Source organism: Myiozetetes cayanensis, unplaced genomic scaffold (assembly GCF_022539395.1).
Source record: "Myiozetetes cayanensis isolate MyiCay16 unplaced genomic scaffold, myiCay2020 scf7, whole genome shotgun sequence".
In the NCBI taxonomy this organism is placed as follows: domain Eukaryota; kingdom Metazoa; phylum Chordata; class Aves; order Passeriformes; family Tyrannidae; genus Myiozetetes; species Myiozetetes cayanensis.
Window position 1 is genome coordinate 8,521,789 of NW_026087964.1, and position 15,425 is coordinate 8,537,213.

The following is a 15,425-nucleotide window of genomic DNA, read 5'->3' on the forward strand; positions in this document are numbered from 1 at the left end:
ATGATTCCTAAACGACAAGAAATTCATGAATTCCCTGAATTGCGAGTGTCAGAACTTCATGGAAACATTAACATATATTAGTCCTGCTTGCAGGACCTCCCCCAGGTAAATTCTTCCCTCTGACAGGTGGAGTTTTGATCCCTCTCAGTGCGGCTGTCCATACAGCCTTACATTCCCCAAATTCTGATCACAGCATGCAAGAAGGCATGTTCTGACAATAACCAGAGGCTTTAAAACAGACCTTGGCTCTGCATATTGCTCAATCACACAGAGGGAACGAGTCGTATTTGATTATAATTCTAAGATCTACAATAAAATGGCTTTTAATCCATGTTGATATAAAATTTAAAGAGAGTTAACAGCAATGCAAAATCATTAGAGTAAAACAAAACCAGAAAGATGCCAACTCAAGCCCCATTCTTCCAAGTTTGCTGTGAGTTGCAATGCAATTTAGGCAACCAACAAGAGTAAGACAAATATCTGCAAAACAGGCTTTGTATCTTCTTGCCTCACAGGAACGGGAAGAGGAATGATTCATACATACTGCTCAGTTCTCAAAGAGTTAACATTGCCATTTTTATCACACACCTTGTCTCTTCAACACTTACCTCTACCAGGAAATTTTTAAAAAGTTTTTAAGAACAAGGAATTTCTTCAATTACAAAGCTGCAACTTTTTTTTTCTTTCTTAAAGGATTTTTTTTTTTTAAATCAAAGGTTTATATTCTCCATGCATTTAACAATATTTTTGTTGCATGTACCAAGCAACAAAATGTTATCAAATGCAGCTGCAGGTGGCCTCAGTGCACAAGGCCATCAAACCCAGTTTTGTTTATTAAATATTTCTTGGTTCAGATTGTTTATGTTCACGTTCTAACAGCCACGGCACTGCCAGCAATGACGAACTCCTGAAGCTACAAAAGTCTGACTTCCAACAAGGTGCGAGATAGAGCGATTAAGGTTACATATGTAAGCCCTGCCAAAGCTTTAACAGTCAAAGAAATGAAACATACCGAGATTTTTTTTTTTCGCCCTCTTAGGACGGCGTTATCTAACTCTCAGTTGGGGCTCTTCGCGAAGCCTGAGCTTTACAAATCTGGCTTCTGAGCGGAGTGCTCGGAGAGTGACCATAAGTAAATCCTTCACTGCTTTCCCACTGTTTTGCTACGTCAGGCCGGCAATACAAACGAGTCACAGTGTTTTTCTAAAATCTCCGCTCCTGAAGCAGTTCACAGGGGTTTTTTCCTGCCCACACCATTATTACTGAAAACTCTGAGACCACATCAAATTATCAGCAGCGCCAGGAGAACTCCTGCTCCTGTGAGCTGTAGTTTTGTTTGGTCTGTGGGAATTGCCTGGGAGACTTCAACTGGAAAAGAGGCAGCCAGATGAAAGTTTTTTTCTTCTCACGGGTTCAGCCTGACTCGCAATGCGAAGGTTCCCGAGCTGGCGGCCTTCGCATACAAAACAACCCAAAGAAACTGAAACAAAAACAAAAAAAACCACCACGACCAAAGCCTTGAGGAAGCAGCGCTCACCTCCCCCTGCGGTCTGTTACTCACTCGGTGAAGGCTCCGAAGGCTCAGCTCTCCTGCTCCTCGTAACTTTTTAAGGTGGCCACGGTCGGGCAAGGCAGCAGCCCCAGCCCCGCCGAGCCCTCGCAGCCGGAGCTGCCTCGCCCGCCCCGCTCGCCCCCGGGCTCTGCCCTCGCACCAACAGGTGCGACACCCGTGTGACACCCCCGGCCCCGGCCGGGCTGAGCCCCCGCCCGCGCCCGCAGAGCCCCGCAGAGCCCGGTAGCCTCACCGGGGTAGCGCTGCCCTCCGCCGTTCTCCTCCCGCTGGGCCATGCCCGGCCCGACCCGCAGCCGCCGCTGCGGGACTAGGAGGCGGCCGGCGGCTGCGGCGGGCGGTCCATGTCGCTGCCCTCCGGTCCCCGCGGAGCAGCACCGGGTTCAACGCGGCTGAGGCGGAGCAGCCGCCGCTCGCCGGGCGCCTCATCGGCGCGGCGCGGGGCCTCCCATGGCGACCGCCCCCGCGGCGGGCGCGGCGCACACCTGGCTGCGGGACAGGTGTCGGGCTGTTCCGGGAACGCTGCAGCCCCCGCGCCTCAGGCTCCTCCCGCCCCGCCGCCGCTCCCCCTGCCCGGCGCGGCGGGGGAAGCACCGCCCGCCGGGGGAGGGAACGCCTGCGCTGAGGGGGGCAGTGGGCGGCCCCTGGGCGCCATTTTGGATCGTGTCAGTGCTTCCCAGGCGCTGGTGGAGCTGTCGGTGGGGCGGCTCCGATCGGATCCGCCGGGGAGGCGGCCCGGGAGCGGAGCGGGGCTGTGGCTGAGGGCGCTCGTTCCGAGGGCCCCGGGAGCGGAGCGGGGCTGTGGCTGAGGGCGCTCGTTCCGAGGGCCCCGGGAGCGGAGCGGGGCTGTGGCTGAGGGCGCTCGTTCCGAGGCTGTGCTCGGCGGCTCCAGCCCGTCCCGTGTCACTGCCGGGGGCGGGGGGTGGCCCTGGCGATCTCCGGGGGGAACAACATTGCGGCCGGGCTCCACTTGTGTTCCCGCCTGCGTTTAGGAGGAAAACAAACTTCCGTGGGTTTGCAAGTTTGGGCTGCGGAAGGTCTGGGGGCATCCAGTGCAGGTGTGTCTTTAGCTCTGTGGAACTTTGGCTTTACGCTCTGTAATGACAAAAGTGGAGGCTTTTGGGTGGTAATTGGCGGTTTTTGCATGTTTATCTTTCTTTGCCTTTCGCCTCAAGCGCTGCCCTTTGCCGCTGGCACGGCGGGGCTGTGGAGCGCAGCCTGCTCTACCCCCACGCCGAAGGCACAGGGTCAGGAGCAGTCAGCACCCGGCAGGGGCAGAGCTCTCGTGTGTTCCTTATCATCTGTGAAACTCATTGCTAGGTTTTTTCTGCACACGTCATATGATTCGCACCTAGACTTGGTGATGTGTCTCTGCAATGGTGGTAAGATAAAGCGGACCCCCCATCTGCACCGTCAACTCACAGCTCATGTCTACGCTGAAGCTGGAAGTGTGAGTGCAGCAAATGCAGAAATATCTGACCTTGTGTTAGTGTAATTAATTTGATACCAAGCCCCGCAAACCCATGATCATTCAAGCTTTGATGTGGGCAAGTTACATCTGAATGAATGAATTGCAAGAGGCAGAGGTAAACCAAGAAGTACTTGCCACCCTGGCCCTGTAACACCAGTTCCATCCTATCAAGATGACTGCAATGAAAACTTAACATCACTCAAAAATTATATCTCTGTAGATAGTTTCTGTGACTGGATCAGTGACCAATACTTATTCTGGTGTATTTCAAAGGTGAGTATCAATATAAAACAATTAAGGATTGGTATTAATTGCTTCATATTTTTTTTTGAGAGTCACTATCTCTGGAGGATAGCTCTCATATTAATATTAAAAGTAGGTAAATAGAATCAGAACAGTTTTGAGGCACTAAAAACTTGTTTATATGCAAAAGACTTTTGGAGCATATACTGTCACTAATTCATTATTCAGTATTAATATTTTTGTTCTGGTTTTGAGAGTGGGAATCAATATTTCTGTTGGAGCAACCAGAATAGTGTATTGCCATTGTGATGTCATTGAACTTGGGTCAGAATTGTTTGGTTTCTAGGGTAAATAAGACACTGGAAACACACAGTCATGAATTCTGTAAGTCTGCAGAATGTGTGCATAGGAAATAATGATACTCCCATCTTCATAATATAGTTTAGGCTGAAGAAACTATTAGAAAAACCTGCTGGAAAAAACCAAACAAAACCAGAGCATACAGAAAGTCACAGAAAATCACAGCCTAGTCAATATAGAAAAATACTATTTGCATGTGACTGATTGTATAACTCGTGGGAAAGGGTAAGTAGTGTTTCTGGTTGTCATGAGCTATTCCAAAAGCTGAGCTGTTTTGCTTTATCAGTTAGCATCAGTTCTGTCCATGCCACCTCTGAGGTAAGGTAGTTTCTGTCTGCAAATATCATGTACTCCTCTGTATGGGTAAAACTGAAGGGCTGACATTGTGACTAAACAGTGTCACCCCACTAGTTCTGATGGAATGTGGCATGCGCTAATTAACTAAAGGAAACAACACAGGCATTGTCAGGTACAGGAAGTATAAATGCATAACAGTGCAAAGGGACCTTTAGCACCTTTCTTTTGCAGCTGTGCAAAATTTAAAGTCCATCCAGAAGGGCACACTGAGAAATCAATGAGTTCTGTTTAAACACATGGGTTGTAATTAAATCCTCAGAAGTGTGATAAGTGTGATAAAGTGCTTAATCAGTGTGGTTATCATCAGTCCTCTGCCACTGATTCAGGGTTGGGTAAACCTGCAGAACACTCAACTGAGTAAAAATTCTTGGGATCAAATCCTGATGTTTTGTTCAAGAGTGTCTTACCTGTGGCTATTGTGTAGTAATGAAGCACCACATAGAGCAGCCTCAGACTGGCTACTGATGTTCACCTAGTGGGCAAAAAAAATCTACATGGTCTAATAATAGACTGGTGCTACAGAATTAAATTTTTTAAAAACATGCAATTCAAAAGCTTTGTCATACAGACCTCATTCATGCCAGCAGATTTCAATATGCCAGTTTTATGGTTACTGTGCAAGAAGGCATGAAGAGTTTCTGCTCTGTTCTGTCTTAGGGATTTCTCTGGAATATACTACAAATGATAAAAGTACCCAAAATAACAGTCCTTCCTCTGTTCTGTTAGAGCTGAGGGACAGAAAAGTTTCAATCATATTTCTTATGCCTGTAGATGTGAGAAATCATTCTCTGCTTAGGCTTTCAGTTCTGTTTTGAAGCTTCAGCAATTTTGCAATTGATACAACTTCAAAGTTATTTTTTTAAGAACTAGATGAGAACATCTAGATTGAATTTTCATTCATCACAAGCCAAGTATGATGCAAGCAGCTTTCAGAGCCAGCCAAACTGAGCTTCATTTGAATTGCTGTGCAGCTCCTGATCCATCTTGAAGACAGTAATTTTCTGTCATAATGTGGAAGACATTTTTTTCTCTAGTTAGCCAAAGATTTGCATGTTGTGAAGGTACATCCGTTGTGCCTCCCTGAACACGAGCTGACCTACAGCTCCTGCCTCCACCTCCCATCACTGTCACTTCAAGGCAGTTTTAGCTCGCCCAAGCCGGAGTGCAGGTGTTTCGTGCTGGATACTCTGTTACCCTCCGTGCTTTGCAGAATTACTGCAGGCACCGGGAAAGTACCTCATGCATGTTCTGTGGTACAAGAAGAGGGAACAATGAAGAAATACAGGTTTCCACCGACTTGTAGGAATGAGAAGGATAACAATTCTGGGAAAAATATCAGTACCTCAGAAGCAAATGGTGATGACAAATGGCTTTTGACAAATGAATTCTTCTCTGTCAGATTCATCACAAATTAATTTTGTTCACATAAAACTCATTTTGCCTGTGTTTGATATTAGTCCATTTCCTGCACAGCCACCATCTGCACAGGCGTTCCTACTAGCAGTGGAATGTCTGTGCACCAAGCCATTTTAATAGGTTTGGGATGAATCAGGAACAGCAGGAGAATGTGCCATTATCCCAAAACGCTGCCTCCTACAGGAACTTAGACCTGATAAAGGCTAAGGAATCCAGGTCTGTAGCTACAATTACTATTAATGCTTCTGTTACCACTGGTTTTAAGTTCCCCGCCATGAGACAGCAAGAAAATGAAGAGCAGGAAAGGCAGGAAAAGCGTGTGAGGCTTTTCAGCATGTTTGAATTGATATTACTGAAACATGATGCGTGACAGGATGGTTTCTATCACTGTCTACAAGCTGTTTAGGAAGGACAAAATGAGTAATAAGGTGTGAAGAAATAAAACTATACAAACTAAAAATATTACTTTTTGTATAATATCTTGGAATTGCAGAATCCCGAGTGCCCATAAACAATTGCTGACAAAGCCTCCGTGGTACCTCTGTTACAGATCTTCACTCATCCCTAAATCACACCAGAGAAGGAAGCGAGGTTGTTATTATGCACAGCTGCATAATGAAAAGTTGGAATGCTATAGCAGATTTATTCTCTCAAGTAAGCACAATTTAAATTACATTTCCCAAAGCAAATAGATCTGTTCTATAACAGAAAAAGCATTGGACTCAACATGTGGTAGTTTTCTATTGGAATTCACTAGGGGGGAAAAAAAGAAGTACCACACTAAAAATGAGTTGTTGTCTAGAACTAGTAGTGATGAATGTAACTAAGTAACATTTGTTTGGGGCAGGTAACAGATGCCATTATTGTATATCCATGGATCTTCAGTGCTTCAAAGAATTTAATATTTTTGTATTGAATAAAATTACAAGAAAAATGGCAGAAAAATATTTAAAACCCATGAATGACAACTGAGACCTCCTGAAGACTTTGTTGTCAAATAGATAAGAGTTCCAGAGTCAAGGAGCCAAGGGCTCAAATCCCATTGCAAAGGACAATTAGAAGCCAAACAACAATGCAAAAATTACAAACTATGAAATGTAAGAAAAAATGAAAAAGGCAAATCCTACTGAAAGGGTATTGGGAACATAAAGGATGCTAACAGTCCTTAACGTTCACTATTGCCTGAATATGTGAACTGTGCAAAAATGAAAAATTCAATACCAATTTCTCTCCATATCTGGAAGGGATCAGGGTGGCCCATCATAGCAGGTAGGAATTAATGAGGCAAATTTACTCTTTGGACAAAAGGCTTAACACACAAGTTGTACTTTTTTCAAACACAAGTTGGGGATCAAACTGTGCGAGGTTGTGTGGGTCACTGCATCATTTCTGACACATTTGTCCAGTCTGTCCCTAAAAATCTCCAGCAGTGGAAGTGGCACCCCTCTTTAGGCAGTGCTTATGTATTTGCTTTCAGTACTGCTGCTGTATTGTACTGCTCTCTGCTCGAGCATTTCTGTGGCTATGAACAAGCGCAGCATTGAAATAATTCTGAAAATATACTCATCTATACTTTTAAACAGGCTTGATTGCCTAGAATGGTTTTAGAAGAAATTCAAGAAACTTGAGAGTGCTCAACTCTGTGAGACAAGGACAGTTGCTCCTTCCTGCTGTGTCTGTTTCCTTGTAGTGAGTAAAAGGTCTATGCAGAAATGATGGGCAGATAACCCTCCATCAGCAGCTCCTGAAATGTTCCTGACAAGCAATTGCAGCAACATTAAATGCCTGTTACTGCTTTTAATAGAAGGAACCCTGCCTTGTACTGAGAGGGACGTAGAGGCTTCCTACTGCTCTTGCACTCTTGGATGAGCTGGGTCCTGTGGCTGCAAATATGGAACAGTACCAGGCACGGTCCTTCCCGCAGCACCTGCCCTGCGGGAAGGCTGCCAGGCAGGAGAGGCAGCACCCACGGCAGCCTCTCAGCACAGCCTCTGTCCTCGGTGTGTTTGTAGTGAAGCTGTTACGGATGAAGGAGGGCAGGGAGGCCAATGTTTTGTCACCCAGGGGCTTTTCCCCATCAGTGTGCCAGCTCTGTGAGCCCCACTGCCAGCTCTGTGAGCTGTTTTCCCCTTTCATCCCATTATCATCCCCTTGGAGCACAGAGGCACCTCATAAAATTTACAAGCACTTGCATATAATAATACATTTTAGGAGGACCTTGAACAATGGAACAGGAGTCTTACTGTAGGAAGCTAAAATATATTGGTAAAGTCTCATTTGTCCCGAACCTCTGGAGTCTTGTTGCTACTAGTTCCATGGGTCGTAAAAGAAAATTATGTGAGATGCTGTACATGAAAGCTAATGACTGATTAATTGGGGATAATACTTAACTATGCTGGTCCTGGCAGGGAAGGAATGAGTTACTGTCAAGGAATCCTGGCTTTCCAGAATGTGCACTCCCTTCCCATGTATTTTCACATTGGACAGCACCCCTGTGAAGTCTCAGTGTGACGTGCATTTACAGCCTGCCCCACCGCTGACAGGTACACTTGCTGCCCAGGATTACACAGTGGGGTTTGCAGGGCAGAAGCACTGTTTGCATTGGAAACTAATTCTTTGGCTATGTCGAGTTAATTCAGATACAGCAACTGAAAAGCCCGGCTGATTCTGTTATCAAACATCTTCTATAAACACAGTGAAAATACACTCTTTCTGCTGTATTTAAGAAATAACTGAAAATAATTTATGCCTTTAAAAGTTTCACCTACCAAGTTTGCAGCATGCTAGATACTAATGAACCAAAGTATTCACCCAAGGGCCTTACAGAGCAACTCTTTTCCATTATTTCCAAGTATGCATTAGTGTTGTTTTCACTGCACTTCCAGTTCAGCAGAGTTGGAATCATTCTGCACAGAATCTCAACCTGAAGTTGTCCTTACAAACTTTTGTAATTTGTAAGGAATGGATTATGATATTTTACACAGAAATAATGTGGGGACTAAGCTTATTTTGTCTTGGGGGGTTTGTTTTGTTTTAAGAACAGATGCAGTGTATTTAATTTTCCTACCTTGTATTGAAAAAGAATAAAAAATAAATTTAAAAATTACAGCAGTGAAAAGGACTCCTGAACTTGGCATCTCGTGCTATTTCTCCAGAATGTTTAATGCTTAACTGCCATGTTGTATCTAAGTTATACAATTAGCCAAAGAAAATAAAGACACACACACACCATCCAATTGTCCTTTTATATTTTTTATTCGGTGTTAAGTAACTCCACAAGAAAACAAAATCAGTTACTCTGGTGTACGTGAAATCAGAACAATACAACCACTTGAAGCAAAAAGTAGAAACAAATTTCAGCCCAGGAATGGAAAACTGATACTTCAGTGCTATGGATATGCAATGCGCTTCATCCCACAGTGCGGTTCAGCGTATGCCAACCTTTAATGCTGTTGTTGTTGTTGCTGTTGTTGTGTGTGTTTCTATCCATATAGAAAAACTAAAAACCACACTTCAACTCTCACTGAAAGCCTTAGAGCTTTAGCCATTAAACTATGAAAACAAGTAAAGACAATTTGTTATTGCCCAAGCTCAATATAGGATTTTATTTTCCCCAAAGGTGCTGGCATCATTACACACCACAATGTAACTACGAGCAACACCTTTGATATTTTGAGCCCTTTCTTACCAAAGAAGCAGCTCTAGCCAGAATTAACTGAGCTGAAGTTTGTGTTTGAAATATGTCCATTTGGTCATTTCCTGTTCTCAAATGAAGTTCTATTCCATTCTTCACTGTAGTGATTTGAAGAATTTGTGTGTAAAGTTCTTTTTAACTTTCATATTACAGTTAACTAGTTCTCAGTGCAGGTGCTAAACAACCTCTCAAGGAAGCTCCAGAAGAAAGTAAAATATATAAAAATCTATTCAAAGTCTGCAAATAAATTAAGAAAAGAAACTGTAAAGTGTCAAAAGATTTGTTGTATGAATACAAACCCTAAAACATAGTCTAAGAGGGGGACCAAAAGAAAGTCCCTGGGTAAGGGCAACCAAGCCAGTTTTAGTAAGGATCTCACCAAAAGCGTTGCACGAAGACTGGCATGGTTCCCCAACCACGTATTTAAATTCTTACACTGTCAACTGAATAAAGGCAACAAAACCCAGTTACTCAGAAAGCATTTCTAGCGCAGAACATATTTCAAAGGCAGTTCAGCTCACATTTCAAACAGCTATGTTTCTTGTGAGGTTTATTGCCTGTCAAAATTAATGGTGAAGCTTTTCAAGTCAGTGTTGGACTTTCTGCACTTCTGGTGTTCTAGACATGCTGCGATCGTGTAGACTAGTTAGTTGTTGTCATTTTTTAAACTAGGAGTTGGTAAAAACTTAGAATGTTTAGTTTTGCAAATATTGCTCCTCCTGGCTTATACATTTTGCATAATGTGTTAAAAGCACAAGGAGTTGATAGTCTTGTACAGATGCAACTTGACAATGTATTGACTTTCTAAGTTAACAAAATAAAATTTAAAAGCAATTCACATAAAGCAACAATCACTACTGCAATCACACATGTATGTTGTAAGTCATCACCTTCCCTACCCCCACCCACCACACACATAACTTGCCCCACACATTCTCTCAGGAACACAAAATGAACTACGAGATTTACTAAATTACAGCCACAACAGCAGCTAACTGCAGCAGCCACAGGATTTCTTTCAAGTGAAGCACTGACCCTTTGCATTTAAAACATTGAACACTCTGAGCATTTTAGAGAGTTTCAGTCATTCAGGCTCAAGTTCAGTTACAGGATGCTTTTGCAGGTTACATGAATGCCTTCATCTGCAACAAGACAACATTCTCATTACTCGTTAACAAAATTCACAACAATCCACACATCACCCCAGTGGTTTATTATTTTTGGTGTTACTTTTTAAACTTCTGCCCCGCGTCGGCAAGTTGCTAAAAAGGACAAAAAAAAGAAAAAAGGAAAAAAACCCCACATTGCCTCCACACCTACAAAAAATCCTTGGCTTCTCCAGTTAGCAAAAATACAAACCATGGTATCCTCAGTGTTGGTTTGCGGGAGGGGGGGAATCATAGGATAGAAAACACAGTTTCTGTAAGTCTCTAAAGCACAACCCTGTTGTTCCTACTTCAAAGTTATGAGATTTACTGAATGAAGACTGGACAAGTCATTCATGCTTTTCTCCTGCATTCAGAAAGGCACTGATAGATTACAGTGTTAAGTATTTATCTCCCAGTTCTTAGAGAACAAAGCCTAATGTGCAGAAAGCTGAAGTCTCTGAATAGCAGAAGTAGTTGTAGACACTGCGATGCTAAGAAGATAGTAATAGTGGTAGGGCTACAGTTACGAATGAAAATAACTGCAATTAAGATGCAAAAAAGCAGTGGTACTACTAAGACAAGCACATGCACATCCATTCTTGATTTGACAACACAATCTAGTCTAGTTCAAATAGCCAAGAATTTAACAGTATTTTTTTTGGGGAAAAAAAATCTTCAACAGGACAGCTGTGTCCTCATCTATAAAATAAGCAAGAAGAGAAAGATAAATACACATCTGAATCCATTAACTGAAGAGGAAACTCAAGTTGTTGTTTTAGAGCTACAGACCCTCAAGAAGGATAGTTTTCCATCTCATGTTACTTTTCAATCATCTTTTCTACTCTGCAGTTTTTACAGTTGAGTTCGAGAAAAAAGCTCCTCCTCACACGGATCAGCCCATTCACTTCCACCTTCTGAAGCTGTGTCTTCAGAGCTGGAGCTATCACTGGAGTAGATCTTCTTCCTGAAGCCATTTGGTTTTGCCTCAGCATTTATATCATCTGCACATCTTGCTTCATAAACAGAAGAGACCTAAGGATTTAAACTGACAGTGTTGATGGGGAACAATAAAGAACACGCCTGCTTTTCTCTGGGCTGGGAGGTTACATGGTTTTGTAGTTGTCCAAGAGAGATGCCACGATTACAGGGCAAGTCCTTCTCTTTCCTAAACTAGTCCACTATGCAGAAAGGACTGCAGAACAGCAGGAAAAAAACCTGGGGCTTTTATTATTTTGTCCTATTCCTTAATTTTAGGATTTGCACAAAAAAAGCAAGAGAATCAAAAGCGAACTCAGTTAGGATGTATCTTTATCACAGTTTATGTTAGAAAAATTACTGTAAAAGTTATCTCCCAAACTTGGTAGTAAGTATTAAATAGCAAGAAAAACACAGCACAGATCTGACTAAACTTCAAGCAAATGTATTTTAAATATATGTTCAGCTGAACTAGTAAAGCTATAGCAAGCATGTCACAGTGTAAATGTAAGTACTATCATCAGTATGAAGTTTAAAGGTGTATCAGTATATACATGTGCACATGACATTTTTTCCCTACAGAAAAAAAAACAGGGTTTTTTGGCTTGTAATGAGGACAGAATTCAGCATAAATTATCTTTATGCCTTCAGTTACTGGTCCTTTCTGCCCTCACTGAGCACATCAGTCCCTCTACGCTTACTTAGTTGAGGAAAAGAAGACTCATGTTTAATACTCACGCCAAGCAAATGCCAAGCATTCCCAAAGGAAACTGGCTTTGCTTATCTACTAGAAGTACAACTATTTGTACAAAGGGTTGTACTCCCCAAAGTACAACACCTTGAGGAATTTTCAGAAGAATGCCCAAGATGCAGAGGAGATTAAAAAACAAAGTAAGGGAAGAAAAGCTTTTGAAGGTTTTTGCAGAAATTTCATTTGAGGTCAGACTGAGAACTGTGATGAAAGAAAAGATGCAGTAGCCCACCCTTATAAAATAATCAAAAACTTTCTCCCCCAAACCAATGACAAACTTACCATATTAAAATCTAAAAGATGTTCATCATCATTGGATATTTCCTTTACATCTGCAAGTTCTCCTACACCATTCTCTCCCTTGGCATTTGTATAGCACTCTTACATTGTGTTTGTGGGGGTGTTTCAGAGGAAAAGGAAGAAAAAACAGAATTGAGGAACACTGTTATTTACATTTAGCCAAAATGAAAGCATCCAGAGATGTATTCTTGAAATTCATACTCTAGCCCTCTGTGCTTGTGGCGGATTTTACGGTCTGACACCCTTACAGAGATAAGCATAATACCTTACAAAAGCTTAATCAAATCCTACCTGGATAACCAAATAATAAAAGAGGAAGCTACTTAGTTAATGAAAACATCTAAAATACTAAAGTACAAAGAGCAAGAATTACTTTTTTATCATAAATGCTTCAGTGCATTTTCCAGTTCTGATGCTGCACGGTGTTTCAGATCATTCCTATTTCTATCCCCACACAGTGTAGACTGTAACTGCAGCCTGATCCTCACTGAAGCTCAGAAAAACCCAGTTGATGTGAATGGCTGTGGTTTCTACTTACCAGAGTAAACTTCTATATAGAGTATCAACACCTATCATATAGATACACATGGATCACATGCACCAACACCCACTTATAAAAAATACCCGTACAGAAAACTGGATACAGTTCGTGAAAGAATAACATCGGCTCTGAGGGTGAAGTTCCTTGTTTCAAAACTGCGCCTCGGGGGGCGAACCCCGGGACTGCGGCCCCTCACGGAGCGCGGCCCTTTCCCCCCGCCGCAGTTCCGGCCCTGCACCGCCAGGGGGCAGCGCGGGCCGCTCCGGGAACACCCCACCCAACAGCCCTGCTGTGCAAGGACAGGGATGTTAACAGGGATGTTAACAGGGATGTTAACAGGGATGTTAACAGGGATGTTAACAGCTGTGACCCGCCCTGCAGACGCCAGGATCCTGTCTGTCGCTGGGCACATTTCTACAGCTGGGAGCAAAGTAAGTTAAGATGTTCTTGAAAGTAACCCAAACTGTCCTGAACACCCAAGTAAGGGCTTTTGGGCACCGAGAATACGGTTTAGTTGCGCTCCTAAAGTATCAATCCCAGGCTAACTCTACTTCCAGATTATTTAGGAACCAGGTCTCAGATCAAAACTTTCTTGCCCTGAACCTCCACCAACAGAAAGCACCAGAGAGCCTGTCAGTTCAGGATACAAAATGTTCTGGTTTAGATTCTTGCTGTCTCCCAGAAAAGGTGAATTGGTATGCAGGCAAAAAAACCCGCCTGGATTCTTGCTTGTCCACTGAAAACCTGGGCTGAGTCAGCTGTCAGATGCTCCAGATTCCTGGGGGTGCTGGAAGCACACCTGCTTCTGCTCACCAGCAGCCTGCCTACCAAGAGTGGACTTGCTCTCTGTCTGGCACAGAAAAATTCACAGCCTGTCAGTGTGAAGGGAGTGGCCAAGTGGCAAATCCCTCTCCTTCCCAGTCTGAGACAGATTCCGCACATTTGCTGAACAACTGGCATGTTATTTATGCAAACCCATAAAAGGTAATCATCATGTTTTCACATTCTTATAAAATTACCTATCTATTAAGTATTTTTTCAGGATGAAACATTAGGAAATGTAATAAAGTATTTTCAGAGATTCATTTTCTGTTTACTTAATTGCAGGCTCTGGAACTAAGTAAATTTGCATAAATATTAAGATTACTTTAAAACCACTTTTTTTGAAACCAATTTAGAATCACGCTAGAGATCTATTACAAGTGCAGCTGAAGCATCCCAGCTCTCTCTCTGATAGGAGAACCACTTGTGGAAGCTTCTGGTGTGGGTTTTTTACATATAGACAGTAATTCCAATTCATCTGCAGCAATTCCAGTCCATAACAAGGAGTATTTCACTCTAACACAGGTGCAACAGCAAGTTAGTTCTAAGAGGCAGAGGTGCTTACCTTCACACTGTGATGCAGGAAAAAGGGGAGAATAGAGCGCCTTTTCCCACCAGCATTGCTTTTCCTGGCTGCCACTCATTCTCTGCAGATTAGTATTCAATATAGGAAAGTGTTTAGACAATAATCACACTTCATTATGCCACAAATAATATACTTGCATGTAAAGGAGGAAACCCTGGTATTACAACTAATTTGCTAGATCTTACAGGTCACACTGCTCAATTTCTAACACTAATGGGAAATAACTGTCAAACTGCAGCAGAACATCCATTCTCTGAACTCTTACAGCCAATATGAACTCCATGCTGGGGCTCAGACCTTGCCATACAGAGTTCTACAAATCCAGAACAAAAAAAAAAAATAATTTCAGCCTTACACTTCATCATCTACAGAGAGATGGAAGCATAGTGAAACGTTAGTCAACATGATGAATAGTTCAGTGTAAAATGGAACAGAAAAGAAAGAGAACAAAGAGCAGCAAAATGTCTACTGTTTAAAGTCTGGAAGGGTGAATTAGCAGTACCAATACCTAATGAGATAACAGAAAATTAAACTAGAGAATTATGTGCCAACATGAGGAAAAAGTGGTTATGAGGATGATCAATAATTTGTCTTTATGCTAAAAATAAACAATTCACTAAAAATGCCAAAATACTCCCTCTCTCCTCCATAATTTAATGCTAATTTAAGTTTACCAGAGCCCTTTCCTTATGACATTAATGGACACAGCTAAAATACCAAGGGCTTGCCATCACAGACATGTCCCCAGTTTTATGGCTGCATTGAGGTAACCCTGTTGACCCTCAAAAGATGATGCCAGCTTGTAACATCCTCTATAGATATTAGACTGAATGATTAAAAAACCAAACTACAGTGCAATTACCTACAAACATTAACAAATGAGCTTCAACACTGACTTTCTATCCAGCTTCCTCCTCTGTAAGCCTGAGAACATTTAATCATGGAAAAATTCATAAACCTGCTTTTGTTCCTCCTTACACTGCTGTAGACTACACACCTATAGAACTTACAAACACTTATTCCTTAATAAAGAGAAGTTCCTGTCAAACCAAAGGAGCGACTCAAGATTGCTGTATCCACAAGCAGATTGTGCCAGATTCAACTTATTTTTTCTCATGAAACTGTGCTATAGTGAATGTTGAACTTATCCATGCTGGTTTCCTCTCATAACACTGAGGAACAGTCCTTTTG

General features: G+C 42.6%; 2 protein-coding genes across 2 annotated transcripts in view; both read right to left on the minus strand.

Annotated features, from left to right (window-relative positions):
• Positions 1 to 1,970, minus strand: part of TBC1D14 (TBC1 domain family member 14) — a 69,505-nt gene extending 67,535 nt beyond the window's left edge. The window contains exon 1 of the mRNA XM_050338191.1: positions 1,806 to 1,970. Within this exon, the coding sequence (XP_050194148.1) occupies positions 1,806 to 1,848 (43 nt within the window). The 5' untranslated portion in view covers positions 1,849 to 1,970. The remainder of the gene's footprint in view (positions 1 to 1,805) is intronic.
• Positions 1,971 to 8,653: 6,683 nt separating this feature from the next.
• The window catches only part of KIAA0232 (KIAA0232 ortholog), a 66,295-nt gene continuing 59,523 nt past the window's right edge, over positions 8,654 to 15,425 (minus strand). The window contains exons 7-9 of the mRNA XM_050337697.1: positions 14,214 to 14,295; positions 12,268 to 12,365; positions 8,654 to 11,291 (exon numbers count right to left, since the gene is read on the minus strand). Coding sequence (XP_050193654.1) covers positions 11,112 to 11,291; positions 12,268 to 12,365; positions 14,214 to 14,295 — 360 coding nt within the window. The 3' untranslated portion in view covers positions 8,654 to 11,111. The remainder of the gene's footprint in view (positions 11,292 to 12,267; positions 12,366 to 14,213; positions 14,296 to 15,425) is intronic.